General features: G+C 41.3%; 1 protein-coding gene across 2 annotated transcripts; it reads right to left on the reverse strand.

Annotated features, from left to right (window-relative positions):
• Window positions 1-6,984: 6,984 nt before the first annotated feature.
• CCDC14 (coiled-coil domain containing 14) lies at window positions 6,985-17,082 on the reverse strand. Of its 2 annotated transcripts, XM_079311013.1 has the most exons (13): window positions 16,983-17,082; window positions 15,975-16,030; window positions 15,445-15,508; window positions 14,678-14,750; window positions 14,444-14,584; window positions 13,213-13,449; window positions 13,033-13,127; window positions 11,537-12,080; window positions 10,879-11,020; window positions 10,212-10,291; window positions 9,527-9,745; window positions 9,309-9,441; window positions 6,985-8,229 (listed from the first exon to the last, which is right to left on the reverse strand). In XM_079311013.1, the coding sequence occupies exons 1-13, from the start codon at window positions 17,013-17,015 to the stop codon at window positions 7,254-7,256; spliced, it is 2,793 nt and encodes a 930-aa protein (XP_079167139.1). In that variant the 5' UTR covers window positions 17,016-17,082; the 3' UTR covers window positions 6,985-7,253. The 2 variants fall into 2 exon arrangements, with proteins under 2 accessions (XP_079167139.1, XP_079167140.1); XM_079311014.1 differs by lacking the exons at window positions 14,678-14,750; window positions 16,983-17,082 and having other exon boundaries at window positions 15,975-16,005.
• Between the last annotated feature and the right edge of the window lie 813 nt (window positions 17,083-17,895).

Raw genomic sequence — 17,895 nt, forward strand, 5'->3', positions numbered from 1 at the left:
TCACAGACATGGAGATCCCATTATGGTAAGAGTTTTTTTTCTCCAGTGGATAACCAAGGAAGAGTCTTATCCTGGTAAGGTTTGCACTGGAAGGAAGATGGGAGCAGACTCATATACAATGTGGTATTTGCAAGGAGAGAAGTATGGCAGGAAGGAAAGGGAGAGGCTTTAATATATAAGCATAAAGCCACAAAGATTAGACCAAGAAATGCAAAACTGCTCCAGAGGAAAAAAACACAGTCAGTGTTATTCAGTGTAATAACACAGAAGGAACACATTAATTGTAACCCTGATTCAATTGTCAATACTAACAAGAGGTGGATGGGAACAACAAGACTAGTTAATGTCCCCTTAAATTGCCAGAATAACTTCTTTAAAACCCTGCAAACCCACAAGCATTAAATCCCTGGTGAGTTGGCATGCTACACCGCCAGGCTGTCTGAGCACAGGCTGAGAATGATCAATTACAAGCCTTGTGACTCAAGTAATGAATCTTGTCGCAAGCCTGTAAAGTAAACTTCAAAAGGAGAAGGGTTCTTTTGCTAATTTTTGGAGCCCTGAATGATTTTTCAACAAAACCCAGGCACTCTAAAATGACTTTCATTTGCAGTCCTCCCAGGTCTCGGTAAAAAGGAAACCAGACTTTGGGTGCATTTCGTGTGTTCCTGTTTAGAAGGTGAAAAAGCTGCTGCTCAGTTACTTCAGCAGAGGGGATCCAGCTGAAGAAGCCAACTGGGGGAAATTTCTAGGCTTTTAGAAGTTGTTTCTGGAATTTAGGAGCAAAATGTTTCTAATTGTGGCTTCTGTGGGATGAAATGACTGATGAAACAGTGTATTTGGACGATGTGGCCAAATCCAAAGCAACCACTTTCTGCAGCATGGCTGGATGACAACAGCTTTTGTTGCAGCTGAGTAAAACAGTGGTTTAGAAATGCCCAGAGCTGTTTACAAAGGAGGAAAATTAACTTCAGATAACTTTTAGAAATGGCCCCTTTTATACTGTCATGGGCATGAAATGTAGATATCACCCAAGATCTTGTCTGAAGACCCTTAAGCAAGAAGGGGCCAAGTCCTGCAGGCACAGGACTACATCCTGTCACTTCTGGAACCTTGGCTGGAAGTTTCCAAGAAGGCCATCAGAACAGATTCAGCAAACATCTCAGTAATTTAAAATATTAATGGTGAACATGTGTTGTAACTGCAGTTAATTAAGCATTGATAAAAGGATCTGAGCATAAACAATTACACAGTCCCTGGAATATTTCCTAAGCAGCACCAACAATAGCGGCTGTGCCGTACCCAGACTGAGCTGCAGGAACGAGCCGTGTCTGAGTCTCCTCCTGGTTTTGTGGGGATCATTCCTGCTCCTGTTTCCAGAGCCAGCTGCTGGGAGAGAGCTCTGCTGCAGTGACTGAGCTCTGAGCATGGCTCTTGCAGCAGTGATTTCCCAGGGGATGCTCTTAACCCTTTTGTAAGGATTAGGGCTGGATTAAGATGGCAAAAGTGGAGTAAAGACAGTGATGGCACGTGAGATGTGTGTTCACCCAACACAGGGTATAAATGGGCTCCACAGACTGTACACACACTGCTCACTGTTATCTCAGGTGACATTGTGATTGCAGGTGATCACCCCTTGCAGAGGGAAGGTGCTTAATGAACCTCAGAGGCTTCCTAACAGCTCAGCAGTGATTGCAGGACCCTGTTCAGGAATGCTCCTGGAAGAAGCAGGAAGCTTGAATATATATTGAGTATATATTATATATATATAGAGTATATATTACCCTGAGCAAATTGGATTGATGATAGATTGTGTTATTAAAATAAAAATAGTGAGTGCTTTTGAAAAAACTCACTTCAAAGTCTGATCTGAGCCTGTTGCTCCTCAGTCAATGACTGCTACTAATGCAGTCACTTAAAGGTGCTTAAAGTGCTTAAAGGGTGGCTCCACTGCTCTCTCACACAAAGGGTCATAGTTTAAAAGATGGACAAGGTGTCAACATTCCCATGTATTTGGTGTTACAGAGGGAGTGTGAAAAGCAATAGTCCTTCAAATACATGTTCTTGCCCAGGGGCATGTGTGGGACATAAAAATGCCACACTGAAAATTCTTTGAGTGGAAATGAAACTTTGGTTGGAGACATCATTGTGCTGGAGAGAGCTCAGTGTCATGATGAACTGCTGCATCTCTGCAGATTGAGAGGGAAGGGTGTGAAGGTTCAGGGAATATAGGGGAACATCTTCCCAGTGTTGTCTGTCTGAAACCCTGGGGAGTAGAGCAGACTACCTGGCCCTGGTTTGCTTGTGTTTCTTGGAAAGAGGGTGCTGAAGCAAGAGTGTTGTTGGGATGATTTTTGGATTTTGGATAACTATGGAAGAGAACTGGCATTCCCCAGGGAATAAAGAGAACCAGAAACTGATGTTAAAGCTATTTATACTCTAGATTATGCCAAGGAAAATATTTTACACTTAGCTTAATATCATAATTGCCAGTCCAAACCCATCACTGCTAGATTCTAAATACAGAATAGAATCTGGGAGGAGTCAGTAAGAAAATATATGTTTTGGCTTTATGATTGCAACGGAGAAATAGCCAGAATTCATCATGGATTTGGACAAAACCAGGAGTCTTAAAAGAAATAATACTTCTAAGTGGTCTTTAGACATTCAAATGCCTTAAGAGCCTATAAACCACATAATGTTAGCTGTAACACAGATGGCCACTACACTTTGAGCCTTTTAAGCTGCTCTTTTTGCAGTCAGTGAAGCACCAATTTTACACTGTCTTTGGAATAGTGTTAAAACTTCAGTAATGGATATTGCCATGAATGCAAAAAGGAGATTTTTAGCATGTGCCCCTGCCTCTGAACTTGAAATACTACTGGTGTCACTTAATGGCTGGGGATTTTTGCATGCCTGTGCACTGTGACTTCAGTCTTGTGTGGGGGCAGGAGTACAAGTGGAAAACCTCTGGACAACATTCTCTCCATTCTGTGCCCTGATAAACAGGAGATGTCTGTGAAAGCACTGGGCTTTTAGTTCAGCTTGGAGTTTGGTCTTTAAATAGTGAAACCATTCACTGATGATGCATTTAGGTATTACCACAGGATCTGTGTAAATCTGAATTTCATGCCCTTGGTCCCAAAACACATCTGGCTCACATACAATTTCATCCCTGAAAAAGATCCCCATGCAACTGTGGCATTTCCACCAAGCCTTGAGTGTGAAAGCAGTGTGGACTGCTTACAGAGAGCCACCTTTCCCTTACCCCACTGCAGCAAAAGGCAAAAAGCTATAGTGAATAAACTTCCCAAGACTGTTAAAGAACACAGAAACAATCAATTTTCACAGATTAAGAGAAATCTGGAGACTAAACAAATTATTTTTTTTCTCTACCAAAAAGATTCTAAGAAAAAAAAACCAAAAAAAACCCCCCCCAAAAAAAAACCAAAAAAAAAAATAAGCCAAAACCAAACTCAGCCTATGCTTACTATGCTTATGTTGAAGAGAGACCTGACCAGCTGCAATACAAATAAAAAGCTGGGGGAAAGTTGTCCTCTTCAGGCTCCTGTCTGGTTACAGCTCAAATTGCAAGAACAGTCATGAAAGTGACAGTGACTCTTGTTTTCACCTTAAAGCAGAGGTTAAAGTGAGCTCAGCAATAAGACATCATCTCCTACCTGACTCCTCTGTACTTAAGGCCCTGCAGGCAAAAGCCCTGACTCATGTAACTGAACACTCCAGAATACCCCTGCAGCTGGCTGAAGGAGAACATACTGTAGGACTTTGTTGTGCAAGGAAATTACAGAAGAAATCCCGTGAATTTTCAGGAAGACAGACTCTATTTCTAACACTATTTGCATTAATCTTGAAGAACCACTTGAGATGACCTACCTGAGCTTAATTTGAAACAGGTAATTAATGCATCTAAACCTAAAGATGGTTTAGAGCTGAATCTGTGTTTGGACTGACTTATCTGTCATACCCACTTCATTATCTCAAATCTGACTTGACATTTTCATCTCTTCTGGTAAATTCTGGTGCTATGGCAGGTGTGCAGACCTGTCCTGGCTGTCCTTGAATATTAATCTATGCTATTTGGGGACCACTGACACTACTAAAACTATGGCTTGCTTTTTTATTTTTTGCCTTAGCCTGTTTCTCTAATCTAACAAAGGAAATGTTTCTTTCCCTTCTAAGGAAAAAAATCACCCTTGTTAAGAATGCCTGCATTAAGTCAGAGACTTAAGAAAGGTACTTGAGGTAACAGCAGCAATCCCTGGTTTGTCTGGGGTTTTTTGTTACATATGTGTGAAATATTGAAGTCTAAAACCTCCCTTCCACAGATAAGTGAATGATGCTGCCACTTGACCTCAGCTGGTGGCTCAGGTAATTTATTAGCACACACAGATGCAATACTGGCTTTACTTCTGCAAATAAGGGAGCTTTGTTCCTTAGGAAGTTTTTGATGGAATTGGACACAGTAGTAAGACACACTAACAAACACAATCCTTTGTGTTTGCAGGGAGCCATTACCTTCCCCAGTTCTTGGAATGGGACACTGAATTATAGGCACTCATTGCTCAAGAAATCAGAGCAGGGAATTATTTGTGAGTTAAACTCAGGTACTCTGGAGTATTGCCCAACCTTTTCTATGCTCTACAACAGAAAGGGTTCATAAAGGGAAAAGAGCTTGATGACATGTTTTAAGAGTTCCTTTTCTTCCCACATCACTGGAAGATGCAGATTTCAACTTCACAGAATATGATTTGTTAAAGGGAAACTCTTGTAACTTCTGTTTACAAGAAAAACCTAGATGAGGCTGCATAACATCATAGAATGGTTTGGGCTGGAAGGGATGGAAAATAGCTCCTAGTTCCAACCCCCTGCCCTAGGCAGGGTCCTGTTCTCCTACAACACATTGTTCAAAGCCTGGAACAGCCTCTTTAGCCTGGGCTCAAACACTTCCAGGGATGGGGTATCCACAGCTTTTGGGGGAAAGCTCCTCCAGTGCTTCACCAGCCTCACAGCAAAGAATTTTTTTTTGGAATATCTAATCACGATCACTGGTGTAGTTTGAGCTGTTCAAGTCAATCCACACAAGAGGTGTTTCAAAGCAGCTATTACTGAACACAGAACATTTGTGATGCCCACATATGGAAAATTTGATATTTCATTAAGTTGCCACAGCTCTGACATATTGGAGTACAAAACAAAGGACCATTTTTTAATAAGTCTCCCCCTTCCTGTCTCCTCTTCTAAGTTTCTCCTCCTTGGAAGCAGACACATTTCAAACCTGCTCCTATGTCATCATGGCCAGGAGTGTTTTCCAGTAGCCATCTCCTGCTTTAATAGAACTGACTTTGTGAAAGCAAACAGGAAACAAGTAAGATGGTGAAACATCTTCCCCCACTGAGAAAAAAATGAATGTAAATGCTCTCAACACAAGAGGAACCTGCTAGGGCATCCTGACACCACAGCTGCCTTAACACACTGCCATTAGCTTTAGCCAGGAGGAACACCTCCTTCAAATGGAGAAAGTCTTGGCTGCAAGGAGAAAATTGAATGAGCTGACCACAAGTGAATATTCTTCCCATCTTTTTTTCAGGTTTCTTGGGTGTTCTGAAGATTATAATTTATTGTAGCTTGTCTTTAACCCACACCATAATGACTGTTTAAATCTTGCTTAGCTTCGACACTCTTGTAAATAATTAAAACCTGTTCACTTTCATACTATCAACCTTATTTTGAAACTGAGCACGATGAGTGTGGAGAATACTGAAAAATCCAAGCCAAGCCTTAAGAGCATTCTAAATGACTGAAGTCACTATTTAGTCTAACTTTCCTTTTTCAAAGTAGGAGTGCCAGTTGGCATCTTCTGTAGTGTGTGTTCTCTTCATACCTTTGTATGACTCAGTTACCAATAACTAAAATAATCACAGAGCTGCTCCCCAGCACAATGCATGGACAGTGTCCTAACTTTAAAATGTGTCCACACAAGCAGATAACCATGAGGGACTTTCCTCCTACATGGCAATGTACAAGAAAAGAGTGCCAGGAAGGACAACAGTGTTTTCTAGGAAAAAAATAATAGACAATTCTCCAGAAAAAGCAGTCTTAAACTCAGGTCTTTATATTAGTGCTCTTTTTCCAAAGCTATTTTCCCTGAAAAACAGCTCTGAAGCATTGCTGAGGATATAAGAGGCACAGAATGATAGCAATGGTACCTTCCTCTACCTGCAACTTAAATACTTACATTATGCATATTCTTGAGACTGAGATGTGGAAAGGGAGAACAACAGACTGGAATCCTTCCCTGCTCCACTCCTATTCCTGTGAGAGCCAATTTGGGTGATTCAGTCCAGACTCTCTGTATTAATGTCCAAGAGATGTTTGACACCTCAACAACTGTAGAATTTCCATGCCTTCCTCAGGCTGTATATTCTGATGCTTTCCTAACTCTACTGGTTTGCCAGCTCTCAGCTAAAGCCTCATTTGTCTCCTTTGTGTCAGCTCTGCTGCTTCTGTTCCTCAGCATCTTTCTTTTCTGTGTTTATCCACTGGTGTTACATTTACTACATTCCCTTTTACTTTAGATAAAAAGCAAACATTTGTAAAAAGCATGCCATATAACAGAACTGCACAAAGCAATGGAACTTGGATGATCCTTTTCTTGCCCTTGTCTGGACTCTCCATTTCATCAACTTCTTCCTTCGAGTACAATGCTCCAAAGAGAAAATAGTTTTATCAGGGGTGAGTGAAAAAGGATTGCTTCACATATTCCATAGGATACAGTATACACTAAAAATCCCAGATTGATGGCTGCCTTTATTTTTGGAATAGCCTGATCCTGACTTAGCAACTTTAATTCTCAGCATTCCTGCAGAACAGTTCTGTAACTAGCTCTTTCCTGGCCTCTACCTGTGGAACCTTCTGCTCATGTACAGCACCTTACAATAGTTCTTTTGGGAAGGAAAAAACCACCAGTAAATAAGCACATTTAATTTTGCAAGTAAAGAATATAAAACTAAGTCATAATTTAAAAAGCCATTTCTATTTCATATAAAAAACCAATTATTTCAAGTTGTACACATCAAGGGGAACAGCACCACAGCCTAATAAGGAACAAATTCTATCCATAATTGAGACATCTAGGAAGTTGTTACATACAAAAACACGTATCAGTACCATACTTAATATACTTCAGAAAAACTTAATTTATCCAAATAGCTGCAGCCCATTTTGCTTTCTCAATCTCATTGTTTCCTAATGTTACTTTGTAGAGTCCTTTGTAACCTGGCTATGTTGGCATCCAAGGCTGCTAAGCTATTTTTAAAGTCCTCTTCATCTCGAGAAGTAAATGTTGAGAAAGAAGATGTGCTCCAGTCAGACCTCCCTGAGAAATCATCAAATGAAATGCAACTAAAATCAGCTGCTTTACTGCCTGTTTTCTCAGAAATCCCTGCTGGAAATGGCACTGATGCACAAGGGTATGTATCAGGCTGAGGCTGGTCTGGCTTATCCATGAAATCTTTTGCAGCCCCACTTGGAATGCCTCGTGGTCTCACTTGGACTTTGTCTCCTTCTGGCTTTGCTGTATCCCCTGTTACTTCAAGTGTATTTTCCATAGTCTTTTTCACACTGTGCCCAGCATTTAATTTATCCAGTAGAGTTGGATCCTCACATTCACACTGCTGCACAGAGCTTGGGAGCTCACACTGGTAATCCAGCCTCTGACAAGCCCCTCTGCTCTGGGATAGCACACCACTTCTCCCAGAGACTGGCTGCTGTTTTTTAGAGGCACTGCTAGTCAGTGGAATATAAATTGTCTCATCCAACTTGGTTTGGTCATCTAGTAGAGTTCCAGAATCACTCCCTGTTTCTGCATCTTGCTTCAATGGAGCTGGTGGTCCTCTGGGAGTTGGAGTTCGTTCTTCTGTGAATATACTGTTAATTTTACTTCCTTCAGCAGCAAACTTTTCATAGGGCAGATTTTGCATTTCTACTTCTCCAATTTTATTTGGGAATTGAAGATCTTTATCTACCAAAATATGATCCATTTCTAATGTTTTAAGGTAAGTCATTACTGAAGTACTCCCAGGAAACAGTTCAGATTGCATCTGCTTTTCATGGTCTTCCAAAAGAGACTTTGAGAGAGCTTTTTCAGGTTTAGGTCTAACATTGTCCCCTGTGAGGTCAGACAGAAGCTTGGCCATGCTGCCCTGCAAGGTTCTGTTAGGATAAAATCAACCAAACAGATTCAAAATCAGTCACTAAAAAAAAAAAATAGTTAAAAACTTTTCTATAGGAACAAAACATTAGATTTATCAGGCTGTGGCAAAGTGGCAATGCACTTCCCAGATATTGTATAAAATAGAGTTACAAATGTGAACCAATTCCAAGTTTTTTTAATTCTTCTTCAGCTCACTGTGACTAAAAAGTAACAAAAATAACACAACCCAATGAAGTTCTACAGATTATTCCTGGTGTGCCTGCTTTGATCAGCACACGATGGAATAAATTGATGCCAAGAAACTGTTACAAAGCAGATAGAAGTGGTTACCAAAATCACAGAAGTTTTCTGAATTATTCTTCCCATTGCATCTAAATAAAAAAACTTAATGAAAGAAATATTTCTTCTAACTTACTGCTCTGTCCAATAAAATAGATGAACATTTAAATGTTTATGTCTCTAGCATATACACACACATGCAATGTGACATTCTACCACCACCTGGTGGTCAGCACTGCAATCATGGAAGTGTCTAAAATTCTACTGAAGAATTTGAAATGTCTATTCAAAATACTTTGCTGTTCCAATCAGTTCCAACTGTAAACATGACAGACAACAGTTTTGTTTCCTTTGCACAACATATCCAAAACAATTGTATTTACACACCACTATGCATCTGCAAAAATCTTTATTTATCTCTTGCAGCTTGCCACTATTTTCTGCATAAAAGAGCAAGATAAAATAAATTCAAAGCAATAGTTCTTACTGACAGATCTGCTATTAGGAATCAAGACTTCACATAAATTATGGCAGATAGTATTTTACTTTACCATAGAACTCAAGTCATAGAACATGATAACTCTGTTTTAAAAAAAAAATATAGAGCATTGTAACAAAACAAACTGCAAAGAGAAGTTTTAGCTTATGTGACCTCCCACCACCAGGATACTAAGACTACAATAATCCATAGGATGAAAAGAACTCCCAAAACCCCAAGGAATAAGAAAGAAGAAAGATTTTTTTAAAAGAAAAATAATGTCAGGAGGCAAAAAAAAAAAAAAAGCTTAGCCAATAGTACCTGGTTAATTCCCTCAGTCTCTTAACTTCTGCATCACGCTGACGTAACGTTATGCCCAAAATCTTATTTTCTTTCTCTGAAGCTTCCAGCTTAAACTGAAGGCTCTTCACAGTTCCTAATGCCTCCTCCACTTCTGAAATGCCAACAAGAGCTTACATGATTATTTCATTTAACTTTTAAAATGCTAAACAAAGAATAACCAAATTTAAAACACACACCAATTTTGAGCTTGGTAGAATGAATGTCATAATGCTGTTTGTTCTCCAGCAATTCTTCTTCTTTCTCTTGAAAACCTTTTGCAAGATGTTTATTTTCTTCTTTCTGACTTTCTATTATTTTCAGCAGTTCTTCATTTTTAGCCTGCAGTGAATCAAGGCCTTTCTGTGATTCTTTCAATTGACTCTGGAGCATCATATTCAAGGACTGCAAAGAAACCACTATCAAAAGTAAAACATAAAACATTTAAGTGTTTTGTGTGGTAGATGAATTTCCAAACTGAACTAAGTTTTTAAATAATCTTGGTAATATGAATTTTGGTTACAGAGGGAAGAGTTTGGTTGTTTGGTTTGGTTTGTTTTTCTTTTTCAGCAAGATAAAGCTCAAGCTTTCTTCTTCATTATATCATCAGTCCTCTTCATTTTAAGAGGCACATAAGGAAAAATAACCTGTTTGGCAGCTTAAGAGCCAAATACATCTATGTGGAGTTTAAAAAGGCCCAACAAACCATGCAAATGCAGTTGCAGCATTAGACCCACTTAGTTCAGCTAGTACTAAAGGCCACAATACATACACACATATGAAACTACAGATATATAAATAATAATAATAATAATAATATTAATATCTACTGTCATAAAGCTTTAATAAATATGCCCCTATCAAACAACATTACTAGTACTTTACATTCATAGTTGCAGCTGTGTCCAGATGTCTTCTCACTGCTTTCTTGTTCCCTAAGTTGCTGGTTTAATATTCTTAATCTCCTAAATATTAAATGTAAAAAAGCACAAATTCAGAAATATTAAAATACACTTAAAAGGACTGTAATTTAAATTAGTTTAGTGATAAGTTGCTTTTGAGAATTAAATGTCAGCGACTATTTCAGAAATATAAAGAAACCTTAATAACCCATTTTTCTTACATTCTGGTACTTATTCAACACAAAAGACTCTTTTCAAGTATTTGGTAAATATCTGGTGTATAACCCTCTTCTGAAGTAAATGCTACCCAGTTATGTGAGAACCCCCTGAAATGAGAGACACTTTTGCATTTGAGAATAAACAACAAAAAATATGAGCAGGCTATCTTGACAGTACAGTATTCAGTGATGCATCAACCCCTCCCCATCAAAGGCCCCATCATGAGGTAACTGATACTACTAAAATACCAAAGTCATGCCACATGTTAATTATTGCTTTTTAAAGTATATGGCCTTGCCAGCACACTTTCTAATTCAGAAATGTTGCACAGACAAGAAGTGAAGAGCCTTAACAAAGGCAATTTAAACCAGACCAGTCAGAGCTGCTTTAGGTGCACGTGCAGGGAGCACAGCTCAGTGAGGAGCTCCCACCTGCGCAGCTGCGCGTTCTCACTGCGCAGGGGCTGCAAAGCCAGAGCTATTTCAGCTTGGAGATTGGTGCTTCCCACCACAGCTGGCAGCTGTGAGACACAGCCTTCCATTTCACTCATCAGCCTCAGCATTTCTGAGTCGCCTGCAAGAGGTGAGGGGGAAAAAGAGACTCCATAAACCTGTAAATCTGTAATGTAACATGTGATTAAGCAATCTGCAAAGTGATTTAATAGTGATTTAGTAGTATCTGGGGTTTTTTTCCCCCCCCCCAAGCAAATGTCATCTTTAACTACATTTATTTAAAATTGTTACGCTTGAGTAGGAAAACTATGCTTTAAATCCTCAATAAAGCACAACCCATCATCTCTCCAACCAGCCTTGGTGGGACTGCTATTGCAATCTGTCCACACCAGGACCATCCTCAGGGAAAGCTCTGTATAGGGAACAGCAAAAACCTTCATCTTGCTGTCATGATGAAATTAAAATATTACAAAAATAGTTTAATACTTATCCAGAGTGAACCCTGAAGGTTTTACAGTAGTGAAAAACCAAAGATGTCACATATCATATAACATAATACTGAAATGCTCATTCCTTTCATTGAGCTCTTCTGTTATTTGTATGGAATAATTCTACTGCACAATTAAAATGTCCTCACCTTGATCTGTTACCAGTGCTCTGAGCTCAGCCATAAGATACTTTACAGTCCTAACTTTATGGGCTGTTTCTTCTGGACTTTCTTTTCTAGATTTTAGAACTTTCTTCACACGATTTGTCTTACAGCTTGTATCTTTCACTGGAGACACATCAAGTACATTCAATTCATCTTCACTGACCGTGTCCTCACTATACTCTTCAGAAGTGTCCTCCTCTGTGTCACATGAGCCATCATGTGTTTCTGGACAGTGATGATGGCCCCTCTCTTCAGCCCTGCCATTCAGCATTTCATGGGATTGTAACAGGGCTTGTATGCACCGCATCAAATCTGCTTCTTTTATCTGCTGCTCTTGGCTTGGGGCCATCTCTCTGGCAGAAGATGTTGGCACCAAAGGGGTTGATGCTCCAGCTGCTGTACAAGGGATCACACCAAGAAGAGCAGTTCCAGACTGTATTTGTGCAGCAGGAGCAGCAGAAACCACTGGGCAAATTACAGGTCCTCCCATCTCTGGCACACATTCATTGGCACTGTCTACAGGAACACCCTGCATAAAAGATATTCTAATTAAGCAAGGAAATTAACATGATTTTTAAATCTTTAGGAGAAAAACCCCAAACAGCATCGCCCTTATCTGACTCAATGTAGACCTGTTCATTCTCTGCTAATTATAAGAACAACTACAAATTAATAATGGAGTAATTTTCCTTTATCATAAGGAACACTTAAAATGTAAATCTGATTTAGATTACTTTTATCTTAAATGTTATTGACAACATTAAAGCACACTTCTTTTACCACTGTTCTGTAATGAAAAAACCTCAGCAGTTTCTTGAATCCAAGCAGAACAGGGAAGAAAAAAAATACAAAGGACAACTTTGCAACTTTTCAGTGTTTTAGTAGATTAACTTTTTAAAAGTCCAGGTCATCACTAGCTATACATGGACTATCTGCAGATGGAAGGTAAAACTACAGTCTTACATATTCAAGGTAGATTCAAGCCCTTTGCCACATTTCCTGAGGTGGCAGCTGGTATTCTCCATCAGCTCTATTCTATTCCCTGAAATACACAGCATTTTCACATGTGACTCTAAGATAATACAGCATGTCTGAAGAAATAATTGCCTTGATCATTGGCAGGCAAAGCTCCATATGATATATGAGCTCTTCTATCAGGAGTTGCTTAATGATCCCAGTGTGCAGTACTGAGAATGCAATTAACAGTAATCAATAATTTCCTGCACTTTCCATGTTTGCTGTCTATTACAGAATCCCCCAGACAGAAGCAAGCAGCCAGTTGAAATACCTCTGATTTCATTTTTTGGTATCTACATAAAATGGGTTTAGAATAGCACTGTTTTCTCTGAGCATCACTACAGTCTGAAACACATAATTTTTAAAAGGAACATTATTAGGAAAACCGACAAAAGGAAATTCATAAATAAATAGGCAGTGCTAATTCAATAGTTATTGATAGTGAGAATCAAACTTTTACTTACTGACTGAGTGGATAAAGGACTAGCTGAATGCTGCAGAGACAGTGCTGATGTGGAGGTAGGTAACTGATAATTCAAAGCTGTAACATTTTGGCATCCTAAAAGAAAACAACACTCATAGATCAGGCCAATGTGGACAAAAATCATGCAGTTAAACAACTCTATATTAATACTTCCACTAACCCTGGTTTGAGGTAGGTGGAGTTACAGTAGGAATTTCATTGAACTTCTGTGGGGGTTGGCCAGTTATCAGAGACATCTGAGTTTGTACATGCTCAAACAGTTGCTGATATGCCTCAGGAGAGTGTTCTCTGCAAGGCACATTAATTGACTGAACCATCTGATTCTGTGCTGCACTGCAAAGTTCCTTCTCAGTAGAGGGTGTGGTAGATGAGGCAACTTTTCTATTTGATATTGGCACTGTAGAAAAAGAAAGAACAAAAAACTCCAGCTGAAGTTGCCTGTCTTCTTGATCTACACAAACCCATGGTACTGTCTGGTAGATTCTGGCAGGCTCCCTTGAAAAGTGAAACAAAGATCCTATGACCCAGGACACCAGTCAGATTTTGATTCACCAGCAAATGAATCTATTTTTTTTTTTTTTTCCCAGACAGAGCAACCTAAACCAGCTGAACAGACAGCTGTCCTTGAAGGAAGCACAGAATCCTACAGAAGGCCAGCTCTAAAACACAATTCTTAAAATCTCTGCTCAGGTATAATTAAAACTCTGTAATTTTACAGTGATGGGAAGATTATCAGCTACATGCTTACTGCCTACAATTCCCAGTGGGCATTCTGCTACACATCTGTCTATAGGCCTCATTCACCTACTAGATTAGAAACTGTACAGAAGAAACAGGGTGCAGAGGCAGAAATGATAATAAATGTAATATTTCCCCAGGACCAACTCAGTTGACAGCATCTACCTTTCTATTAAGTGCTTTGGCCACTAAACCATTTGAGGTCTTGTCATTTCTATCCTCACTTCCCTGTTTCCAAAAAATCCTTCTTTGAGAAAAGCCTGGCTGGACACTGAGCTTCAGACCAGTTTCCAGCTGTGGATCCTAAACTGAGACCAAGGGCTGCAATGCTTCCCTGTCCAAGAGAAATAGGGAAAGGGTATCATTCTTTTCCACACTTCCTACAAGATAAAGCTGATGATGTTGGTACTTGTAAACACACTCAACTTTCTTTCTTGTACTTGAAGTTCAACCATTTGTGAATGTCTGTAATTGTTTAGTAAACATTTAAGGTTTCTAAAAGGAAATAATACATACTTTTATGGATACAACCTTTTATGGGATCAACCTGTAACAAATGGCAACAATTATGTGAAGCCTTGCTGAACCTCACTAAGTAGTCTTTCAAGGTTGCTTGAACAAAAAAATAATCAACCCTGACAATGCCCACTTACCAATTTCTTTTTGGACAGGGGCAGAAGCAATGATTCTTTTTGACCCTTTCTTCATGGAAGTATTTCCTTTAGTTAGCAAAGGCTTGGAAGTAAATTTAAAGGTAGTTGTTTTCCCAGGTCGTTTATGGACAGTCTCCCTTCCTAGTATTAGTTGAAAGAAAAAGTGGTCAACAAAACAAATCAAGAGAGCATTACAAAACCTAAAAATGTAACTTGTGTTTTCAATAGTACAACCTGTAGCTTCCTTTTGTAAGATATTCTTCAGTAAAGCTGCACAATGGTCAAGTCCATTATGAATAGTATCAACCTGCACAAAGAGCACTGCAGTCAGTAAATGAGTAGCACTTTTTCTTTTAGTAAATCAGATGTTTTAGAGGTAAGCATACCCCAATATTCCCCCTGACAAAGAACAACTAATGACCAAAAAATGTATCATTGCCCATGCACCACTTTGCAATTACATGGAAGTTGGCAAACATACAGATTCTGCAAAATAAACAAATTGTGCTGTTGCACACATGTCCATTTGTTCAATTTTACGTTAATTACATGCACGCTTTTTAATCTTGTTTCCATGTACATTTGAACAATACTGCCTACTTCCATTTTGAAGAAACTGGCTCAGGACTACACAAAACCAGTACTGCAGCACTGACTCCATGCTACTCTTTCTTTCCAGCACAAAAACCTAACAAGGGTAGCTGCTCTTCTGGGAGGGCCAGCCCTTGTCCCTCAGCAGCTTATTTGTGTTTGCAAAATGTATCCTGTGCCTTGAGGAGATCTGTCAAGCCAAACTCACTGCACACAAAGCACATTTGCTCCTATCTGTAAGATGCAGTACAGACACTCTTGCCTGTCTTGCAGGAGCAATTTCAGGTTCAGGCACAAATTAATTAGGATCTAAAATAATCTGGTTTTCTTCTGTTACTCAAGGTATTCCAATTTCTCTTATCTTCTCTTTATATAACAGGGATGACTGTGTTAAAGAGCCATTTAATTACCTTATTGTCAGATTCAGTAGAATGGAATGCTACATCAGAATTACATCCTTTCCTAAAGCCAAACCTGGAAAAGTGAAATTCACTGTTTATACAACCTCCTTAATAGGAAACAAAGTTAAAAAAACCAAAAAAAACCCACTACTTTCATTCAATAATAGCAGAACATTAATTTCAACATGAAACAAAATAACTTTCTTCCTGAAAACTTTACATGGCTGCAACAAACATTTTAAGCAAATAATAATTTATGTCAAAGAAGAATCAGTCTCCACTCAACAGCTGTACATACAGCTAGTAATTACAAAAGTTCATTATTTTATAAATAAAATATGAACAATGAAATCTTTATTTTTATACGCAGAATTTCTATTCAGTTTGTGCCTGTCTGTTCATGGGCTGCTTAAAACCTTTCGGTTCAAAATGTTTTACACACACAAGGATTTTTTGCTCAATTGTGAGGTATGACAAGTACAAGACTCCCAAATGCTCACAGATACAATTTAAAACAATATCAGTGAATAAGGTCTTACTGATTTCTTCCATTTGTTTGTTTAGTTGCTCCTGACAGCCTTCCAGAAGACAGCGCCTGTTGAACACAGAAATACACTTTCATTTTCACAAAGTATTTCTACAACACCTGAAGACTACTATTGCCTACCAGTTCCATGAACTTTTGCCAAGATAGATCAGTTCAAGAGAAGCTACAGCTCTCAAGCCAAGGGGGCAACTGCTGCCAGCAGAGCCTGAAACTTGTGGGTTTCACTTGACCAAAGATGCCTTGACAGCAGGATGCTTTGTTAATTTCCACAGCATTTGACAGACGCAGCCGCTCACTTAAGGACTCTCCAAGATTTGATGTACAAATGTGTTTCAAATGGAAACCATGCTTGATAAATATAAACTTGACGGTGGGGAGTTTAAGAATCATCTAAGGCCGGAGCACAGCGCACAGAAACACAGCCATAGAATGACAGCATGGCTGAGGCAGGAAGGGACCACAGCGGCTAAAGCAGGGCCAGCCCAGAGCACATGGCACAGGTCTGCATCCGACCTGTTCCTCAGTGACTCCACACCCCCTCTGGGCAACCTGTTCTTCCTCATGTCCAGGTGGAGCTTCCTGTGCATCGGTTTCTGCCCATTGCCTCGTGTGCTATTGCTGGCTCCATCCTCCAGCACCCCCTTTAGCAACGCAAACACAAAGGTGTGCTCTCAGTCAGCTCCTCTCGAGGCTGAACACCCACAGCCCCTTCAGCCTTAAGGCTCCCAGAGGCTCTAGACCCCATTGATTAACGCAGGATCTCCACGATTCTCGGGCAGAGAGGCCCAGCACCGCACACGGCGCCTCAGGAGCACCGTCAGGTGCCTGCGGTGCAAGCCGGGCGCGGCCGCGGAAGGCCGGACCTCGTGAAGGAGTCGTTACGCGGACGGCAGAGGGGAGCCCCCGATGCGCCCTCACCCCCTCCGAGCAGCCCCGGGCTCCGGCGGGGACACCCCGAACGAGAACCGAGCCCCGCCCGCTCCCCCCGGCCCTCACGCACCTTGCGGGGCCGCGCAGCCCCCGGCGCGGCCATGGCCCCGGCCCGGCCCCGCCCACGTCCGCACCGGCCCCGCCAGCGCCGGCCAATCACCACCCGGTCCGTGCGGAGGGGGCGGGGACAACGGCCCCGCCTCGCGGCGCGCCGGCGGCCGCGGGCGCGGGAAAGGGAAGGATAAGCCGGGCAGCGCGGCCGGGGATTGGCGGAGAGCGGGCTGGGAGGAGCCAATGGGAGGAGGGAGGGGGACAGGGCGGGGCTAGGGTGGGCCGCGAGGGGGCGCTGTTCGCCCCGCCCCGCCTCTCCCTGAGGGAACGCCCATGGAGCCGGGCGTGCCCGTGTGGCTGCTGTCCGGTAGCAGCCTTGTTCGCTTGCCTAGGGAGTCTTTGGGACGAGCAATGCCTGCGGGACAGGGGCTCCGTACACGCGTAAAATAAGTGAAAAACAGAGCCCTGCAGGTGAGTGGTCACGGAGATCAGGTTGGGCCCTGCTCGTCCAGTCCAGCTTGTGACCGAACACCACCACGTCAGCCAGACCCTGGCACTCAGTGCCACTTCCAACCTTTCTTAAACACTTCCAGGCTATTTAACCACATCCCTGGGCAGCCCATTCCAATGTCTAACCACCCTTTCAGTGAAGAAATTCCTCCTCGTGTCCAGCCTGCAGAATCTCCCCAGGAGCTCGAGCCTCAGGGCCACCGAGGTAACGCAGGCTGGCATGGGAAAGGAGCGGCCGGGCCGTGCTGTCCATCGGCTCTTGGTTCTGCACGCTGGCTCCCAGAGCTCCCAGAGAACGTTCCTGTGCGCGGATCAGCGAGGGAGGTGCCTCAGGCTCCACGCTCACAAACACACACACTGTGTATCACTGCCATATCAGTATTCTGCACTCCCTCACTTCTATTAGCTGGATAAATAGACCT

This window comes from Erithacus rubecula (genome assembly GCF_903797595.1).
Source record: "Erithacus rubecula genome assembly, chromosome: 8".
Classification (NCBI taxonomy): Eukaryota; Metazoa; Chordata; class Aves; order Passeriformes; family Muscicapidae; genus Erithacus; species Erithacus rubecula.

Bases quoted from the DNA above. Each gene is read 5' to 3' on its own strand.
- CCDC14 (XM_079311013.1), bottom strand. From the start codon at position 17,015: ATGGCCGCGCCGGGGGCTGCGCGGCCCCGCAAG. The intron at 14,751-15,444 runs GTAATTAAATGG...CTCTTTGTGCAG, and splicing joins CTACTGAATCTGACAATAAG to GTTGATACTATTCATAATGG. The intron at 9,442-9,526 runs GTGTGTGTTTTA...TTGGCATTTCAG, and splicing joins TTCTACCAAGCTCAAAATTG to AAGTGGAGGAGGCATTAGGA.